The sequence below is a fragment of the Trichoderma aggressivum genome (genome assembly GCF_033847375.1).
Source record: "Trichoderma aggressivum f. europaeum strain CBS 100526 chromosome Unknown scaffold_038, whole genome shotgun sequence".
Taxonomy (NCBI): Eukaryota; Fungi; Ascomycota; class Sordariomycetes; order Hypocreales; family Hypocreaceae; genus Trichoderma; species Trichoderma aggressivum.
Window position 1 is genome coordinate 124,489 of NW_026946404.1, and position 18,981 is coordinate 143,469.

At 48.5% G+C, this 18,981-nt stretch overlaps 5 protein-coding genes across 5 annotated transcripts; 2 read left to right on the forward strand and 3 right to left on the reverse strand.

Annotated features, from left to right (window-relative positions):
* Positions 1–182: 182 nt before the first annotated feature.
* On the reverse strand, positions 183–1,624 carry Triagg1_8083 (uncharacterized protein; the record flags this gene model as incomplete). The annotated part of the gene is made up of 2 exons (XM_062902890.1): positions 183–824; positions 872–1,624. The coding sequence occupies 2 exons, from the start codon at positions 1,622–1,624 to the stop codon at positions 183–185; spliced, it is 1,395 nt and encodes a 464-aa protein (XP_062752928.1).
* A 686-nt stretch (positions 1,625–2,310) lies between these two features.
* On the forward strand, positions 2,311–3,927 carry Triagg1_8084 (uncharacterized protein; the record flags this gene model as incomplete). The annotated part of the gene is made up of 1 exon (XM_062902891.1): positions 2,311–3,927. One exon carries the CDS (start codon positions 2,311–2,313, stop codon positions 3,925–3,927), a length of 1,617 nt encoding a protein of 538 aa, XP_062752929.1.
* A 2,577-nt stretch (positions 3,928–6,504) lies between these two features.
* Positions 6,505–8,002, reverse strand: Triagg1_8085 (uncharacterized protein; the record flags this gene model as incomplete). Its single annotated transcript, XM_062902892.1, has 5 exons — positions 6,505–7,157; positions 7,230–7,384; positions 7,443–7,580; positions 7,641–7,800; positions 7,867–8,002. 5 exons carry the CDS (start codon positions 8,000–8,002, stop codon positions 6,505–6,507), a joined length of 1,242 nt encoding a protein of 413 aa, XP_062752930.1.
* A 711-nt stretch (positions 8,003–8,713) lies between these two features.
* Positions 8,714–13,132, reverse strand: Triagg1_8086 (CAZyme family CE4; the record flags this gene model as incomplete). Its single annotated transcript, XM_062902893.1, has 5 exons — positions 8,714–10,740; positions 11,698–12,517; positions 12,574–12,733; positions 12,797–12,811; positions 12,873–13,132. The coding sequence occupies 5 exons, from the start codon at positions 13,130–13,132 to the stop codon at positions 8,714–8,716; spliced, it is 3,282 nt and encodes a 1,093-aa protein (XP_062752931.1).
* A 3,133-nt stretch (positions 13,133–16,265) lies between these two features.
* Positions 16,266–18,044, forward strand: Triagg1_8087 (uncharacterized protein; the record flags this gene model as incomplete). Its single annotated transcript, XM_062902894.1, has 1 exon — positions 16,266–18,044. The coding sequence occupies one exon, from the start codon at positions 16,266–16,268 to the stop codon at positions 18,042–18,044; it is 1,779 nt and encodes a 592-aa protein (XP_062752932.1).
* Positions 18,045–18,981: the final 937 nt, after the last annotated feature.

Here is an 18,981-nt window from a genome sequence, read left to right on the forward strand (position 1 = left end):
GTCAAACTGAAGCAATTTCTATATGAAAAAACTGATTACAGCTTTTCATTACGGGTTAGGTTTAGACTTCTTTGTTGTTTGGCTGGAAATTATGAAGACCAGAGCACAATTGTATCTCTATTAAAGAGCAATTCGTTGCATAACGCTGGATTAAAGGCCTATTGCTATGCTAATGCTGCAAACTATTTGTGAAAGCCGTTGATACCGTAGCGAAGGACGTGCTCCTCCGCCACAGCAAGAATCGCCTTCTTCAGAATTGCAACAATGGCCTTGATCTCCTCCTCTGTAACAATGTATGGCGGCGCTAGGATGACTAGTTCTACATCAATCTTCCCAGTCTTGCCCAAATTTCCCAAAACATTGAGGCCCAATTCTGCCGCAACTTCCACTATGCGGCTCGAGAAATTGTGCTCAACAGGGAATGGAATTTTGGTAGCGGGATCACGCATAAACTCGACAGCCCAGAACAGTCCTCTTCCACGTATATTTCCAACATGTGCCAGAGGGCCAATTTCTGTGATCAACTCTGCCTCAAGAAACCGGCCCATACTTGCGACATGATCTAGGATGTTTTCCCGCTTGATGATTCTCTGGACAGCGAGGGCCGCCGCGCAAGCTGTTGGGTGAGCTTGAAAAGTATGGCCGTGAGCGAGCACCCTGCTGCCCCCAGCTAGGCCATCAAAGACTTTTTGATTCAACAAGACACCAGACAGGGGGACGAAACCTCCTCCTAATGCTTTTCCAATCATCTGAATGTCTGGCCCTCTGATACCTTCCTGCTCCCAGGCATGCATCGTGCCTGTCTTTCCCATACCGCACATGATCTATCAACTGTCAGTCTCTCTCTGATAGGAATAATGAGTATGCAAACCTCATCAAGTATCAACAAAGCTCCGTATTTATCGCAGATTTCGCGAACTGCCTTGAAATATCCAGATACCGGGGGCACGCATCCAAGTGTTGTACCGCTGACCGTCTCGGCCACAAATGCTGCAACAGTATCCGGGCCTAAGCGCAAGAATTCGTCCTCTAGCTGTAACTTCAATCTCTCAACATATTGAGCGTCGGTTTCGAATTCTCCTTTTGCCCTGTAGCTATAACATGGATCAACAAAGCTGACATTATTAGCTATCCAGGGGCGGTAATATGCACGACGCGATTCGTGGCCAGAGACGCTCAGCGCACCGAGGGTGTTGCCGTGATAACTTTGCTTCCTAGCAATAAAGTTGATTCGTTTGGGCTGTCCGACTTCGCAAAAGTATTGTGTTGCCAATTTTAGGGCCGCATCCGTTGCTTCGCTACCAGAGTTGACAAAAATGGCCTTGACCAGGCCTCCAGGGGCATCTTTCAAGAGTTCGGCGGCCAGAGACTCAGCAGCATCGCAAGTATACCGACTTCCAGAATAGACGTAGGCGATCTTGTCAAGTTGGTCGACGATGGCCTTTGTCACCTCGGGCTGATGATGTCCTAAGACGGAGACGGATGGTCCAGCAGAGGCATCATAGACAACTTGCCCGGATTCTAGAATAAACGAGATGCCCGAGCCTGACACAATCTTCTGTGGTTCATATGCCAAGGCACGATGAAGAACATGTGACTTGGCAACAAATTGATTGACGGGCATCTTGAGATAGGAACGAGAGGGGAAGCATGGGTTCAACCTGCGAAAGCGATGGGAAGCGTAGGAGCATGGAGAGTCGCTCTCTTATCTTGCCTTGATCATATCTTCTCTTAGGATTCTCTTATTGTCATATCCATAACTGGAGTATCATTCATCTGGCTCTACCTCGCATCGTGTCTTTCCATCAGTGCTAAACGTGGGAATAGATCGTGGTGAACTTTAGTCTGAAGCCGTTGACTTGTTATGGTTAGCAGCGCCGAGCGCTTACGGCGAACCACTCAACAGTGCTTATTAGTCTAGGTCTCGAAGAACCGAAGACGGAGCAGCACGAGACCCGGAGAGATGTGGCAGATAATGGAAGATAAGACTGGCTGAACCAAACTAGCTGCTTACCAAGGGCAATAAACTCCAGCTATTGAGGTTAGTTCTATTATGACAATGAGTCTGGGGAAGGGAAAGCATGGGGAAGGCATTTTGAACCTTCATTTTCACACCGGAATTGCCATGGGACTATCATCATGATAACGAGACCGTTGATACATAAAATGCAATCATCTGCTCCATGAAAATCAGCATACCATCGCCGACTCATCTTGAGAAGATAGCAGAATTCTCAAGTATTTCCATCATCAGCTAACTTTTTTACTATTTCTAAATTGACCACAAGGTCATCATTCGTGGTCACCAACATGACAGAAGAAATTCATGTTGCTCCGACTGAGAAAGCCAACCATGAAATAGACATGGGCGATGTGGCCATTGCCAAGCAGGCTCAAGATGCTCGAGTCACAGAGCACAGCCTGACTCTCAAGGATGTCTTCCTTCATTATCGATCAGCAATTGGGTGGTCCTTTGTCTTCAGCCTGGGAGTCATCATGGCCGGATTTGATCCGCAATTGGTCGGTACTCTGATTGCAATCCCGCGCTTTCAACATGATTTTGGCGTTGAGCTTGACGATGGATCGTTTGTTGTCCAAGCAAAGTGGCAGTCTGCTTTCAATCTTGGCGTCCCTGTCGGACAGGTGCTTGGTGCCTTTGGTGTTGGATGGCCATTGGAGAAGTTTGGACGTCGATGGACCCTAGCCGCCTGTTGTTGCGTTACTCTCATCACCGTTGCACTACAAACTTCTGCTCAAAACCGACCTCAGATCCTCATAGCGGAGCTTATCAACGGCGTGGTTCTTGGTGCCTACCCCGTCATTGCTCCTACGTATATCTCAGAAGTTACCCCTGTGGTATTCAGAGGCATTGCAGCGGCTTTTGTCAACTTGTCATTCGTTATCGGCCAGCTTGTTGCAAGTGGCGTTTTGGCTGGCTGCCAAAATCGCGACGATCGATGGGCATACGATATACCATTTGCAACTCAACTGATCTTCCCCATCATCATTCTGGTCTTGTTGCCATTTTGTCCCGAGAGTCCATGGTGGTTGGTCCGCAGAGGCGAGCTTCAGAAAGCCGAGCGATCTCTCAAACGCCTCACGAGCGAATCGGTCGATACGAGCATGCTTCTTGCTCACATACAGCTTACAACATCCCTCGAAGAAGTAGAGACTGATACAGCCACATTCATAGACTGCTTCAAAAACACAGATCTCCGACGAACAATCATCTGCATAATGGTCTATGCCATTCAGCCACTGGTCGCCAACTTCTTGGTTATCGGATACGCTGTCTATTTCTTCGAATTAGCTGGATTGGAAGCAAGCGACTCTTTTAACCTTGGGGTTGGGCTGCTAGGCGTTGGTTTCGTAGGAACTGTTCTCTCTTGGTTCCTGCTCAATCAATTCGGCCGCCGCACAATCTACAACCAAGGCTGCAGCATCTTGGTTATCATTGTTCTCTTAGTAGGAGTTCTCGACGTTGTGCCTGGCTACGGTACTACAAATCACAACGTCGTTTGGGCGCAGTGTTCCATGATGGTCGTCTACAATTTCTTCTACGATTTGACAATCGGCCCGCTCTGCTTCGTCTACTTGTCGGAAGTTTCATCGGCAAAACTGCGAGACAAGACAATCGCCATCGCAACGACTATAAACGCCTTGATCAATGTTGCCTGTGCTGTAGGCATTCCTTATGCCATCAACCCGGATCAAGGCAACCTGCGCGGCAAACTCGCCTTTGTCTTCTTCGGTGTGTCTCTACCTTGCCTCGCATGGTGCTTCCTTGCACTGCCGGAAACCAAGGGTCGGACCTTTGAAGAGTTGGACATTATGTTCCAGAGAAAAGTCCCGACAAGGAAGTTTGCGACGTATGAATTTTCAGAGTACATGGAAGAGGATGAAGTCATTGCAAATAGGGAAGGATAGCTTAAAGATGGGTCGTAAACTACGGTCAAATTCGATAGCAACACACAGTCATAAGTTTAATAATTGAAGTAAGAATTCAATGCCCTAATGATCATTCCAGTATCCCATTGTTCCATTTATCCATTTGTAAAACCGTAGCTCGCGCGATGCCCATAATCTCTATATATACATACCAAATGGTTAGCGCTTGAAGATGGAATCAAGAAAGCGCGAGTTCCCAGTTCCTCCGCCTAATGATATCAAGCCAATCTAATAAATAGCCGGTCATCGGTCCTGTGATACTCGTATGTTGCAGCCATAGTTCCTCCAAGACTGACAACGCAGAGGCGGCGTTTTGGAAGTGTCGATACGTCGCAATGTGCTGCAATCTTTCGCGGATAAACTGCATTGTTGACTTAGATCGAGTCTCGCCCCCAGCCATGAAGAGAGGGAACAGCGAAGTGCATTCTGGGAGGCATCCTAGTGGCATCTGCTCTAATTGATATACAATTGAAGCAACCTGGCTTGCAATCTTGCCTTCAAGCTCTGTGCTTGATCCTAGTATTCGGCGTCGCATCACACGGTATAGGTGTATGAGAGCTGAGCTTCTATAGGCCTCTGCAAGATTGACAAGGCACTGACTGTTCGATTCTGGGCATTTCCAATCTTGAAGCTCAAATTCTATTGAATACGCTTGAGAAATAAGATCTACCGTTTGAGAAAGCGAAGAATCATCGGTGTCGTGTGGAGAGGAAGATGTCGACTCAGAGTCGCTGCAAGGTGTTGAGCTTTCCATTTGCCGGATAGCGTCACCACTCAGGGAGCTGATTTTAGAAATCAGGGCTAATGGCTCAGATGCCAGCCCAACATACGAATCCAATTCATTTATCGGCTGTGGGATCCAGTATCGCCCTGGTATCAGAGGTTCGCGATCCAATGTTACGCTCATGAGGATGTCGTGATACGCGAAATTTCTGAATAGCCATCGGATCTCATATGGAAGATTCTTCGGGCTTTCACTTAATGACGATAAGAGCCAGGCTTGTCGGATTATGTGCGCGGCGCCCACAAGATGGTTACGCCACTCCGCAGTATCGCCCAAGACGGCCGACATTGAGCAGAAGACGAGACAGCAAGCCAACGAGACTTCAGGTAATTCATTCTTTAACAAGGATGCTGTGAAAGACTGCAAAGCTGTAGATCGATGCTCGAGGGCTTTGATACGATAGGTGTCGTCGCAAAGGGATAGATGAGATGATGACCATGCAATCAACATATCAAGAAGCGCTTTCTCCTCAATTGCCATGGGTAATAGCACTGCTTTGTGTTATTCACTCTGCTGTACTAGTTAGAAGAAAAGTTTGAGAGTAAAAGCGTACCAGAAAGGAATCCGTTATTTTCCAAATTGGTAGTTAGCATAGTATTGAAGACCTGAACGTAGTATCTCAGCGCCAACTTGCGATCAAGTGAGCGACGCGCAAGTTCCGGGGCATCGCTCTGGAGAAATTGAAAAGGAGCAGGTGCGATTGGGATGGTCAATGGCACGCAGGAATGATCTGTCGCTCGTGGTCGCTGTAATACCGAATGTGAGGAAGAGGCAGAGCCTTCGCCTACATCACGGGAACCCTGCCAGTGACAGATTAGATTGAGACGAACGCAATGACCACAAACATTTCGTACACCATCGCATCGCTTTCTCCTACACGTTTCCCCTCCAGTCAATTACCCAAATCCGATTCACGGGGGTAGATGTCCCGTACCTTCGACGGCATGTCAAGCACCCCGTTCTATTGCGCCTCCGTGGGACGTACTCTTCTGGCTGACCTTGATTGACCGAAATATTCGGCAAGGAATTATGCAGACTCTCAGCCATGGGAGACGTTTGGAAATGCCCTGGGTCCAAATAACAGTTGTAGAATCTTGATTCATTCGTCAGCTCGGGGGTCTTGCTCCGTATTACTCCGGAATTTGCTCTCGCCTTTAATTCCAACCCCGCACGACTAGAGCAACGTTAATACGGGATAGGCTAGGGACTTGACGGTCTCTTTATCATTTAGAACAGGAGACAATGAATTTTCCGAGAGATTGCCGATCGTGGTTGGGCACTTGATAAGAGCTGACTAGGGAAACGGAGACTACCTATGGCTTAGACTTTGGTGTACATAGCTAAAGGAGTTTCGTGGTTTGAATTGCAGAAGGAATCTTAAATTCGATGAATATGGACTCATGTGATTGTAGGCAGTCTAAGCACTCTGTTATAGGCAAACATATCAATTGTATGAAGAAGACAAATTCTCCAATATCACATCTCAGTTACAGCTATATTGCCCGCCTAGCTTCATGAACTGAATAATTGAAGATTGTCGGGTAAAGGAAGGGAATAGCAACTATTACACATCGAGACGATCGGTCCACATATGACCAACAGGGAATGAGGCTTGAAACTGGGGAAAATCCATGTTCTTTTTATCCCTCTATATAATAAGTAGAAACTAACTCAATGTATTATAATTATTTATTCAGCAGAAAAAGAAAAAGTCGCTCTTTTGTTGTTATCATCTCAACATATTACCAGGTCTATATTCCTCCTCATCATTGTTAAAACACGATTTGAAACTGTCCGCATCTAGACATGCCGTATGTGTTTCCATCGGAATTCGGACTGACGTTCATTACGGGATGTCCCCTTGTGCATGCGTTAGAGGTGCAACCCTCGACTGGGACATTTCGGTTTGTGTAAAAGTTCTGGCAGATAGAACCACCTGCAGTCATCTTCCAGAAGACGCAGTCCCTATTGTTGAGGCAGTTTTGGCAACAGTTGGAGAGATCTCCGTTGCCATCTCCCTGGAAGCCAAGGACTACATTGGGGCTGTATGGAGGGCCTTGGAGGAGATATTTGTTGATGTTGGCAGGGTCACAAGGATTCTCGGTCTGGGTGACTACGCTTCCGGTAGTGACGGTGGTGGCTGCAACGACTGTCGTCGTAGTGGATTCTGTGGCAACTGTGGTTTGCTCAACCGTGCTGGTCGAGGTAGCCGTTGCGGTGCTGGTCAAGGTAGTAGTCAAGGTAACTGTCTGCTTGGGCGGCGGAGCTCCATTGACATGAGTTGTGGACGTCTTGGTGGTGGTGACGGTTTTGCAGTTTCGATCCGTAACAGTCTTGGTGATGGTTTTGGGGCGGTCTTCCTTGGTTTTGGTGACTACCTTTGTGACGCGAGGGCCACAGCTCTTTGTCGAAGTCAGGAAGCATGCTAGAAGATTGACAAGGTTAGCTTGAACTCCCATGGCTATGTTATTATGTATTTTCCTTTGAACCAACGTACAGCAATCTCGAGGCAATTCGTCATAGTGGTTTTCAGAGCGCTTAAAAGTAGGTGCCAGAGTTAAAGTGGGTGGTGGTCCCTGAGCGGCTGTTGTTGGTGGCCCCTGAGCGCAAGTTTCAGGAGCCCAGCTGAGCATCGAAGTGCTGTCTTGTGTACTGCCAATTATCAGTTCAGCATGTGTAGACCCCATGGCGGACATACGAAGCTACTCACGTCGTAACTGTGGTGCTGGAAGTATCAGTCTCCACAGAGGTTGTAGTGATGGTGACAGTCAAGAAATCACTCTCCACTGCTGTTGTAGTTGCGACCGCCGTCAAAGTGGCCCAGGCTGTGGTTGTGTCTTGACGAGTGCTTCAAGAGGCAATCGGGTTAGCCAAATGTTTTTCATTCCCATTGAACGCTCTAACATACACAGGGTCTGTGACTGTGACAGTTTTGGTTGATGTTTTGGTGCTTGTTGCGGGCTTCACGGTTTTGGTTTGCGTAATGGTAGGGTGGCGCGTGACCGTGGTAGTCTTGATGACGGTTCCTTCAGGAGCCTCACATGTCGAGCGCCGGATATGTCGAGAGTCTAGTTGTAAAACAAAAGAGATTAGCATCTAGAATCCTTTTTCTATCCCTCCAGAAATCAACTCACTGATGATAGCATTGCACTCTCTTGCCGTCCACCAGGAGACATATCGGCATGAAGGCGCAGGAGGATGGCAAGCTGGGTCACGAGCATCCACAGCGTGAATGACGGACAGCGCAACGGAAAGGGTGAGCAACTTCATCCTGAATTGATGATAGACACTGGGGTTGGGAACGATGATAGAGCTAAGACGATCATGAGAGTGGCTGCTTCAAGCTATTTATTACGCCTACAAGATTCATGCAATTGGAGATCATCCCTACATTATTGACACTCCTCGTGGACGCCAATTGCCGGCAGCTCTTCTTTGAAGCTATCGCTTCCTTTTTTGGTCATGGCCACTGTCTAGCTAGATCGATAGTTAGAATCTGAGTCCCTCGGGGCCTAGATTCGTGAGCTGGCTCTCCGGTGGCCTGAGACTATTCACATTTAGACTGCCGCCAGCAGTCCTTCAGGCTTAGCGTTCACCACTTTACCCCTGTGCCGGCGTCTTCGATTGGGCTCTGAGACGGCAATTATTGGTAAGATTAGCGGGCCGCGAAGTCCGTGCTGTGCGTTAGCCGCTGAGTTATTGTTCAGCTGGATGGAGATGATCTTTGTTTACCGAGTTGCTGGAAAGCATTTGCCCCCTTACCTCACGTACCGTTATGAGCTGAAAGCTACCCAAAAGTGGTCTCATTTACTTGAAGGTGGCCATTGGGCTCGAAATCTAACGTGGTATTTCACTGGTCTCTGGTTGTAGGTGATAGAAGTCTTCCTTTTATCGGAGACTTGACAGAGAAAGGTTCAAAAGTGAGTGCTATGATTCAATTCCAGTGATCGACGCGTTCGATGATTAAATGATCGCTGCGGTTTAACCCAACGTGATGAATTTGATGACAGGGTTTGACGCGTCCCAGGCTCGCTTCAGTACTCTCCCAACTCCCAATCGACATGCCATCTCCCGTTGGTCATCCCATTCAATCAGCATCACATTGTACATCAGACTCTGTGCTGACGGTGTACATGCTGAAATGATAGGATTGAATCCGGAAAACTGGGCTTCAGACAAGACGATAAATTCGTGTCGAGACGGATCAAGCTCTGGCAACCTTTCCCCGTTCAAGATGAGGTATCCACTGAGTTGTCTCTCTGATTGCCCCAGAAATAGGTGCACTTTGATGGGACGGTCCATTGACGACTCTCTCTGGCCCGCAATGAGACGATCTCTTCCCCGAGGAGCTATGTGGAACAGGGAGCAAGAGGTCCAAAATCGTAGCAATGGACGCTGCTGTGAACCGAGATTGCTTGTTGGCAGAACGTTCAGTGAATCAGCCAGCAGCTCGAAAATAGGCACCCAACAGAACGTATTTGAGCTCTTCTCTTTTCCAAACCGTGACTCATCTATCCCGATTCCGATCTGATTGATAGGCTTGGCGATCTGGCCGTTCTCCGTGTAGTACCATTTTACAGCAGGCACTACTCTCTCAGTATTCGAGGAGTCCAGTTCTTCATAATGCGCTTGCCCCTTCCATCCCACCCAGGACCAACTGGGCAAATGCTTCTCGTTACCTTCTCTCCGCTTTTGCCGAATTGACGGAATCCACAACAATGCCTGATCCAGGTATGCTTCTGGAAGGCCCGCAAGAAACCTAGAGTTCAGTCGGCGTTGAAGGATACTCCCAAACCCTTGAAATGCGGCCAAAACGTCATCTTCAAAGGTAAAACGCCTCTGGGTGTAGCCCTGAACCACCTCCACGTACTCAGTAATTGCATATGGCCGATGCAGGGGCAGAGGCGACAGCGACGGGTTCCGCTCTGGCTGGCGTTTGTTGAACCTCAACCCGTCGCGCAGCTGTCTTAGACGCCTCACTGGCCGGACTTTGATGATGGATGAAGTATCCTCTAATAGATGGCTAGAGGCACACTGCCACACCGCCTGACCTTCTGTTGTGAAAACTAGGAATCGCTGCGATAGCAGTTGTTCTTGGTACGTCCACCCTCGAGTTGCCCATATTGACTCTGTAATATCACCCGGCGATGGAGCAGCAACCACAAGAGTGAGATCGTGCCAGATAGTGGCTGCCGACTGGTTAAAGATTCGCGAGCCTGCGCGAACTCCTCTCAGTCCTGCATTGGCATCTGATCCATACGCAGCAACTATTGTCAGGATAGCAGCTCCGTAGATACTGTCCATCTTGGCAATTTGTTCCTCTTTTGAAGGTGAGTCCTGAATAATACAGAGAAGATCCACCCATAGATATCTTTCACCCATAGATCTGACCACGTGTATTGCGTCTTGAACCGTCTTGGGTAAGTCGGCCATATGCTGTGTTAGGCTTCCAGGGCGTTTAAACTTCTCTGCGTTATCTTCACTGAGTTGAAATGTTGCAGCCCGGCCCCAGACATAGCTAAGTGCGATATAACGACAAGCTTGGGGCGCTAGAATGATGCAGTTATCGATGGTATCAATGAGACGGAACTCCTGAGGCAAGGGTAACTTGTCTATTTCCTGAACAAGGTCCCGACAATACGGTATATGCCGCGTCTCGCAATCTCGGAGCCACTTGCTGCACAAACCCAAGTCTATGCTGTCTGTGGAGACAAACTGGGCACACTGAAGGTGATCATCGCCTCTATCCGTGAAAATAGGGCAAATGTTGAACTTGATCTCGATATCTTCTGGAGTCGGCACTGGTTGCAGATTGACTTTTAGGATGATAGTTGTTGTGAATTCGGTGATGCCATGTTCTGCCACGCCCCTCTGGCATTCGCGATCGAAGTTGAAGACCAAAGGTTGGCCGTCGACCTGGCGAATAACACGACCACTGCATGTCAGACGTCGTGCCTCTCGGAGCAGAAGACTACAGAACTGACAAGTAGCTTCAACTTTTTCGGCGTCTTTAACGAAAATAGGTTTCAGTTGAAAATTCGTAACATCAGGATCAAACAAGGCCGAGAAATTAATCTGCCAACAGTCTCCGCACAGCGAAATTGGATTCAACTGTATGCCCTTGAATTCATCTACTAAAGAATCCATAATGCTCTGACATGTGAAATTTACGGCCAGATGTATCCGAATATGCGAAGAGCCTCTTATAAGATAGAGGAAGAGATGGAAGAAATGGAACGTTGCTGCCTATATTGTATTTTGCTAAAAGTGTCTCAGCCGAGAACCATGAACAACTGATCCTTCAGTGGGCTAAGCACGTGATAAATGCATTACTAACACCAGACTGGCAGCTTGCTTTGCGATATATTTACACTGCAGCTGTTGTGAAATGGAAATTTAATCTTGCAGCTTATACGATGCAAACTTCCCAACTCCTGTGTCACTGCTAGGGATTAGTGTTATTATAAAAAAATTTGCGACGTCTCAGAGTAAAGCAGCCGAAACTCTGCTTTGTCATGGTAAACAGCCTCCAGAAAACACTCCTTGATGGCAAAAAAGTATACATGTTGATTTGTTCCGAAGACGGGCGCAAAGTCCAAACAGTACACGAAACAGCTGACAACCACCTCTAGGGGAATGGGTGAGTAGAACTATACAGCAGCTGGGGCCCGTTGCTGACGTCAATAGCCATATCGTAACGATCATTGAATACTAAACATGACAGACATGCCCATAATTACCTCTACTCGAGTAAATATATTTTTCTCGGAGACATGGATAAGAAAGCAATGATGACGAAACAACATAGAAAGATCCGTATTAAAACGAAATATTAGCGTGTCCTGACGAGTGGCCAAACATCCCGCATCGACCAAATCCCTCCTGGCAACCCTTCATGCAGTGGTTCTCGGTAGCTCCACACCATCCCTTCTCAGAACAACAATTCTCAATTTTCTGATTCATACACGTAGTGTTGCCATGGGCAGGACCGCAACGGCCGTCAGTGGTAGGTACCGGACGAATCAGGGGGAGGGACCCGTTAAGGGAAGAGTGAGATCCGTTAGTAGGGAAAGAGATGTTGGTTCCCGCGTAGGGAGGCTTGGGGACTCTGAACCGGAACTTGTCCAAAATGGAACGAGGGCTCTTGCTCTTGATACGAGGGTTTTCAGCCGAAATTGAATCTTGGTCCCTCTCCAACACACGCTTCTCAACTCCTCCGTCTGGGCCTCGGTACCAGTTCTCTTCTGGATCTTCGAGACACTCACCGACAGTTACGGTCTCGAAGCCGGCGTCGTGGATGAGATCGATAAGGTACGGGACGAGAGTATGCACTGATTCAGCTACTGTGTCGTGCTCGATTTGGAGGTAAGAATCAGTCTCTGGGTCCTTTCCATCAAATGCTTTTTCAGCGATATCTTGAGAGATCTCAATTTCATCCTCGTGCAAATAACCTTCCGTGTCGAGATTGAAATACGTGACGTGATATCCTAACTCGCCGAGCCACTCATCGACGTCTTCATCACTAGCAGAGTAGGGGGGCCGCATATATGTCGGAAAGAAGCCAAGAAGGTCCGCAAAGGCAATTTCGTTATAAATCATCTGCTGGCGGACCCGTGACCTGTCGACCGTGGACAAGCGTTGATGGGACCATGTGTGACTACCAATCTGGTGCCCATCCGCCTGCATACGATAGATGAGATGAGGCCAGTCTGTGGATGGGTCGTTGATTGCCCCCTTTCCAAGATTGCGGCCTGTAATGAAGAATGTAGCTCTGACCCCACGTTCCTGTATTGTTCTATCAGTGCTTATTCACCCCAGGTTAGCATTATTTCTAAACGAACCTCAAGAATGTTCAACAGCTCCTCGGTATGATACCACGGGCCATCGTCAAAAGTCAAAGCCACAGTGCCTGGCTTGGAGCAATGGTAAATCCCTTCTCCATATGGCACGGAACCAACATGATCTCGGGGCCAGTCTTCGGTGTCAGGCCCTTCAGGTCGCCTGTTGGCATCACAGCGAGGACCATAGTCAAACTGGCACGCAGGAGCCGAACAGTAAACGTACCCGATTCCGCACCATCTAGATAACGTCAGCTTCCTGTTATCAATACTCCTAGAGTTGAAGATACGTAAACGCTTACCCCTCGCTGGAACAGCATTCATCGTTCTGGCACCTAGTGCCGAAATTGACACCACAACGACCATCCTCCGTAATTGGATAATTTACCGACAATGGCGTGAATTCATTATTGGCAGCCTCATTGACAGCTCTCTTCGAATGAGCAGAAAGCGAAACCCTACTTTTAGCTACTGGGCTTTGAGGAACAAATGATGCCCCATATGCACCCTCAATAGAAAGAGCTGCGAGGGAGAGGCTGAGAATGAAAGAGCGGCCAAACATTCTGGATAGCTTAGTGAGAGAGAGTTGGGTGACCAGTAATGAGCGTGTGGTTACCCAAGGTTGGGATGTTCAGACGGAATACACGAGATATATATACCTAGAAGAGGCGGTGCAGTTGACGATTTATTGAGTTTGATGGACAACGAACGGATGTTGGCAACAAGCCTATAACAATATAAAAATAAGCATATTGATGTCGAGGGTTCACCCCCATCACATCACCAACAACAAAATTAAAAGTCAATAAATGAAAACGAGATGGAAACGAGAATTCAATTGGGAAAATCAGGCCGTATTAGGCAAGAAAGCCCGACAACAAAGAACCAGTGGATAGGATGATCAGTGGGGAAAAGAGCTATAACAAAGGGAAGCGAAGTGACAATGAGTAAACAGACTACCTAGTATATGGCCAAGCAGCCTCCGGGGCTAATGTTACCGACCTGTTGGTAGGATTGTGGACCAATAAAGTGAGTTGGTGGGTAAGGTAACAACGTTGATATAACCTTCTGATAATTTGAAACAACACGGAGTTCAAGCTTTTTGTTTGTTGCCGCAATCGTATAGGAAATGTGGAGTTTTCCGAGATAAACAAAAGCCCCTTGAGCCGAATATCGTCATAAGGATCCGTATAGGAGACAAAAGATATCGTGTGATTTCACTCAGATCCACCTCTGAGGTTTTTATACGAACAGGGCTGATAGCTTGACGAGAAGTTGAACGCGTTAGGACATCTAGCGGTGTTTGAGAAGATACCTTCAACACAAAGGTATTGGTGCACAGCTCTTATATGTGCAATCACCCTTGCTTCCAAGGAATTCGGGCGGCATATGGTAATTTCTCATCTGCAGACGTTTCGTAGTACCGGACCTCCAGCTAGAAACACGGGGCTTGAATATCGACATTGTCGGCGTATGAGAGACAGCTGCATACTGAAGTCATAGCCCGAATTCGACCAATGGGATAGATTAATTATAGAATGCCTTCAGTTTCGACTGCATGTAGTAGATAAGAGCAATATATTGCTGCAGTACGAAGCGCCACCGGATGGTGCCATTTCTTGGTCGTGAATACGAAGCATCACGCACCATCAGAGAGCGCTGAACGAGTTGCCATGATAATAATTGGACTCCACAGGTATATTAAACTTGTTGAACATCAAAGCTTAACCGGCATGAGGTCCGTAAGGCCGTCTCGTATTGATCTATGAATACTTTTAGACTTCCAATGAAACCGTATAGCTGGACCAAGGCACACACACGTGTAGCCTGGGTTAACTTGGGTCGGCTGATCTCGTCCGCCTGTTTGAAGGGGTTGGACAAAAGGTTGGTCAGCTTCTCTGCAACAGGACTTGGGTCTGTGTAACGGTTGCTGGGATGAAGACAGCGCACATGTGCAGATTGTACAGAGTAATTGATCAAAGAAGTAAAAGACGTCATCAAAATTCGCCCAGATTTGCGCCAAAAGGTCAAAGTTACACCAAATATTTATAGCTAGCTATACCATTTGAGATCTTTCCCAGGACAATGAATCTCAGCCCATGAAGCCTATCGCTTTAATCATGACCGAGCGATGCTATTTTTATTAATCTTAGCATCCGAACTATGGCTGTAGAGCTGAGACATTGGTTATCAGCCCATCGCAGAGCATCTGGCCGGATGCGAAAGGAAGAAGAAAAAAGAGGCGGCGCCGCCAGCAACACTGTGGCTCGAAATGCTCCGAGAGAGGCGCCTTGAAGCTTCACCAAGCTCGGCCTAGACTGAACTCTCGCGCCGTTGCTGGGGATCGTTTGTGCCAGGGCGGTGCCTGGAATGACGATGGAAGCTTTACGGAGCGCCACGATTGCAACAAAATTGCTCACGCCCCTCCGTACAGAATTTCGTGGCTGCGGCAAAGGGCGGGCGGACCCAACCGGTGAGAAACTGAAGCTGCGAGCTGTGCTTGTAAACGCCAAGATTGAACGAACGAGTCAAGGAGACTGAGGGAAATTTTCAAATGAAAGAAAAGGAGGAAGAAAAGAAAAAGAAGAAAAAGAAAGAAGTGGCAAGCTAGGACAGGACAAGACAAGCCAGCGATGAGAGAAAATCCTGATGTGATCTGGACCAAGAACGAGGTGGGCTTACATGGAGCCACTTACAAGTAAATGAAAATATTTGAAGCCAAGATCCAGAGTACGGAGCAATACCCAGCACACTTTTCTGCGGAGTACGAGTACAGCCAAAAAAAAAAAAAAAAAGTGGCTCGAATAGGCCACTGATTCCGCCGTTCCCTATCGCTTCATCGTCTTCCGACTGACTGCAGGACCCTTGTGGTGGTGTTTGTGGAAACACGCCGTGAGAACATGAACCTTTGCTCTTCTTACCGCCCACCGTCAGCGACCACCCTTGATGGGCTTCAATATACTACATAGTATACTACATAAGGTACCTAGTAATACAGTACATAGAGCCCCCATCTTCCAGGGGGTTGCACACGACTTGGCCACCGTATTCGGCTCTTGGTGGTTGTCATTGTCCCAGCAGGCGATTGGCTGTATTACGGCCTCAGTCCGACTCGTCTCACCGGCCGGGGCTTGGCCATGATGGATTTAAGCCAGACTCGGCATCAGAGGCCGACCGATGCAGGATTTTAGTTGCCCGCGACGGTGAAGAGTTTTCCCCAGCGCTCCATCGTGGCCCGCTTTAATCTGATCATCAGATAACGCTGGAGCATCTCCGAGTCGTTAAACCTGCTGGGTCTTTTGCTCCTTCGGGCCACCATCGCGGCGCAACTTTGTCCGAAAATTTTCTTGATCTAATCGATCGCATCAGGCAAATGTTTTTTGAGTTGACGCTAGAGAATGGGTATATAACTTGTGCTACAGCCGTGGCGCTGGAGAGGCTCCCCTGTTCAGACTCGCATATGCACATGCATCCTCGTCCGCTTCCGGAACCCTTTAGTGAAGCCAATCCGTCGATCTCGGGCTGCGGATCAAGCAGGTGCTTCTTTTTTTTTGTCTCATCATCCTTGGTACAGTAGAGACCAGGAGAGACAGAGAGGGTCACTGAATCGGCGACTCTGACAGACGGTGGCACTGAAATCTCGTGGCCATCGCCTCACTTTCAGCGTCTTCATCACCAACCACCAACCACCAACCATGGCTGCTGACTTGAACCCCGCCTCCCTGCCTGGGGCGGAAAAGACTGCAAGCCAAGTCGTGGCCAACGATCACGAGAAGAGTGCTGCCGACCTTGTCAGGAACATCAAGTCGCCCGGTGTGTCCCGTATCGAGGCCATCTCGAGCGCCATCACCTTGGTCGACCGCATCGCCATCTTCTTCAGCATCCTCCTGCTTGCCTACTGCTATGGCCTTGACGGCACTCTGCGATACACCTACCAGCCGTATGCCACTGGTTCCTGGGACAGCCACTCTCTGCTGTCCACCATCAACGTCATCCGCGCCGTCATCGCAGCGGCTGCTCAACCCACCGCCGCCAAGATTGCCGACGTCTTTGGCCGTGTCGAGCTGATCTGCGTCTCCATCTTCTTCTACGTCCTTGGAACGGTTATTGAGGCTGCGGCCACCAACATCGCGACCTATGCCGGCGGCAATGTCATCTACCAAGTCGGCTATACCATGATCCTGGTGCTGGTTGAGGTCATCATTGCCGACATCACCTCGACCCGTGCCCGTCTCTTCTTCAGCTATGTCCCAGCCTTGCCCTTCATCATCAATGCATGGATCAGCGGCAACGTTGCCAACTCCGTCTTGGGAGCAACCACCTGGCGATGGGGTATCGGCATGTGGTCCATCATTTACCCAGTCTGCGCTCTGCCGCTCATCGTCAGCCTCTCGATTGTGAGCCGACGTGCCAGGAAGCAGGGCCTCCTTGTCAACTACCGCTCATCCTTTGAGCGGCTCGGCTTCAAGAATCTCATCGTCGAGCTCTTCTGGCTGTTGGACGTCATCGGCATCCTCCTCCTCATCGCCGTCTTCGCCCTCATCCTCGTGCCGTTTACTCTGGCTGGCGGCGTCCACAGCCAGTGGCGCACCGCCCACATCATTGCGCCGCTCGTCGTTGGCTTTTGCTGCATCCCATTCTTCATCTACTGGGAGCTCAAGGCTCCTCACCCGCTGGTTCCCTTCGCTCTCATGAAGGATCGAGGTGTGTGGGCTCCGATGGGCATTGCTGTCTGCCTCAACTTTGCCTGGACGATGCAAGGCGACTTCCTTTACACCGTTCTCGTCGTCGCCTTCAACTTCTCCATCACAACCGCGACCCGAGTCACGTCTCTGTACTCGTTCGTCAGCGTGATTATCGGAGCCATTATCGGCTTGGTGGTTTACAAAGTTCGCCGCCTCAAAATCTTCGTCGTCGCCGGAACCTGTCTCTTCATGGTAGCCTTTGGATTGCTCATCCGGTATCGTGGATCCACCACGGGCTCCAGCCGAGTCGGCGTCATTGCTGCTCAGGTTGTTCTGGGTCTCGCTGGAGGAATGTTCCCTTACACTGCCCAGGCATCTCTCCAAGTTCGTTTGAAGCACGAGCACTTGGCCGTCATGACGGGTCTCTACCTGGCAGTATACAACATTGGATCTGCCTTGGGAAATACTATTTCTGGAGCCTTGTGGACCCAGCTGCTCCCCAAAGCTTTGGAAACCAGACTGGCAAACATCAATTCCACGTTGGCGATTGAAGCATACGGCAACCCTCTTGGGGCCATCCTTCCATACCCTCCTGGTACACCTGAGAGAGACGCCATCGTTGATTCGTATCAGTACATCCAGCGCCTGCTTGCCATCACGGGCATCTGCATCTGCGTTCCCCTCATCGCATTTTCTCTCGCAATTCGCAACCCTCGCCTCACTAGTGAACAGACTCTGGCTGTGGATTCAGACGTAGAAGAGGCGCAGGTGGAAAACGCACAAAAATAAGCGTGGAGCAAGGCAGATCAAGAAAGCAGAGTTGGTTTGAAAGAGATGAAAAGTTGCATAGCGATCTTGCATGTGGAAAGATAGAGGGGGTAATGAAATGTTCCTATTCCCACCTGTTTATAATGTATATAATTACCAGCATTAAATAGTAATGATGATTGCCGTTCAGTATTCCGAGACTCTGGGCTACACATACCCCGTTCCTCTTAATCAACCATGCGTTCATGTATGATGAATATCTAATTAGTTGAATATTATTAGTATAAAACAATATGAACCAATCAATGCCGCCAGTCTACCCATATCGGGAAGGAAGAGCGCTTTCAACCCTTGACAAAGAGAGCTGATGATGGATGAAGTTGTCTGAGACGAAACGATGCGATCCCATTCCGCACCGGGTTATTTTACCACCATATTTATCAAGTGTGTGCGCATAATCGTGCGTATTTTTGTCTTACGCCGGTTCCGGCTGGTTCTGAGCAAGAGTCTCACATACATTACCCTACATCGCGAAAGTCCGGAAAAGGTATAGAGTCTGGATATGGAATACGTGTTATAACTCATGTCCTAGCGCTTCGGTATGATTCCATTTCTATGGGGAATACATTCGTATCAAAGAGAGACATGAATCGTACAAAAGACGACACGGCAGATGAGGCGGGGAACGCGTGCGTCGGATAATGCTTGTGCATACCCGATGCTTCTCACGCTGATTAAATTTGGGGCAAATTATCTACGGCCAAAAATCATTGCTTTATTGGTGAGGTACTCTCGGAACATTAATTTGTCTTAGATCCAGTAAAAGCAACTGAAGAGCCATACAGCCTCTAAGAGGCAAGATCAGTGGCAGCAAGACCAGGACCAAGGTAATAGCCTATTTTACGAGACAAGCCATGCTTCGACGTAACCTTTCGGGATTCAACTGAGATCGAGTGCC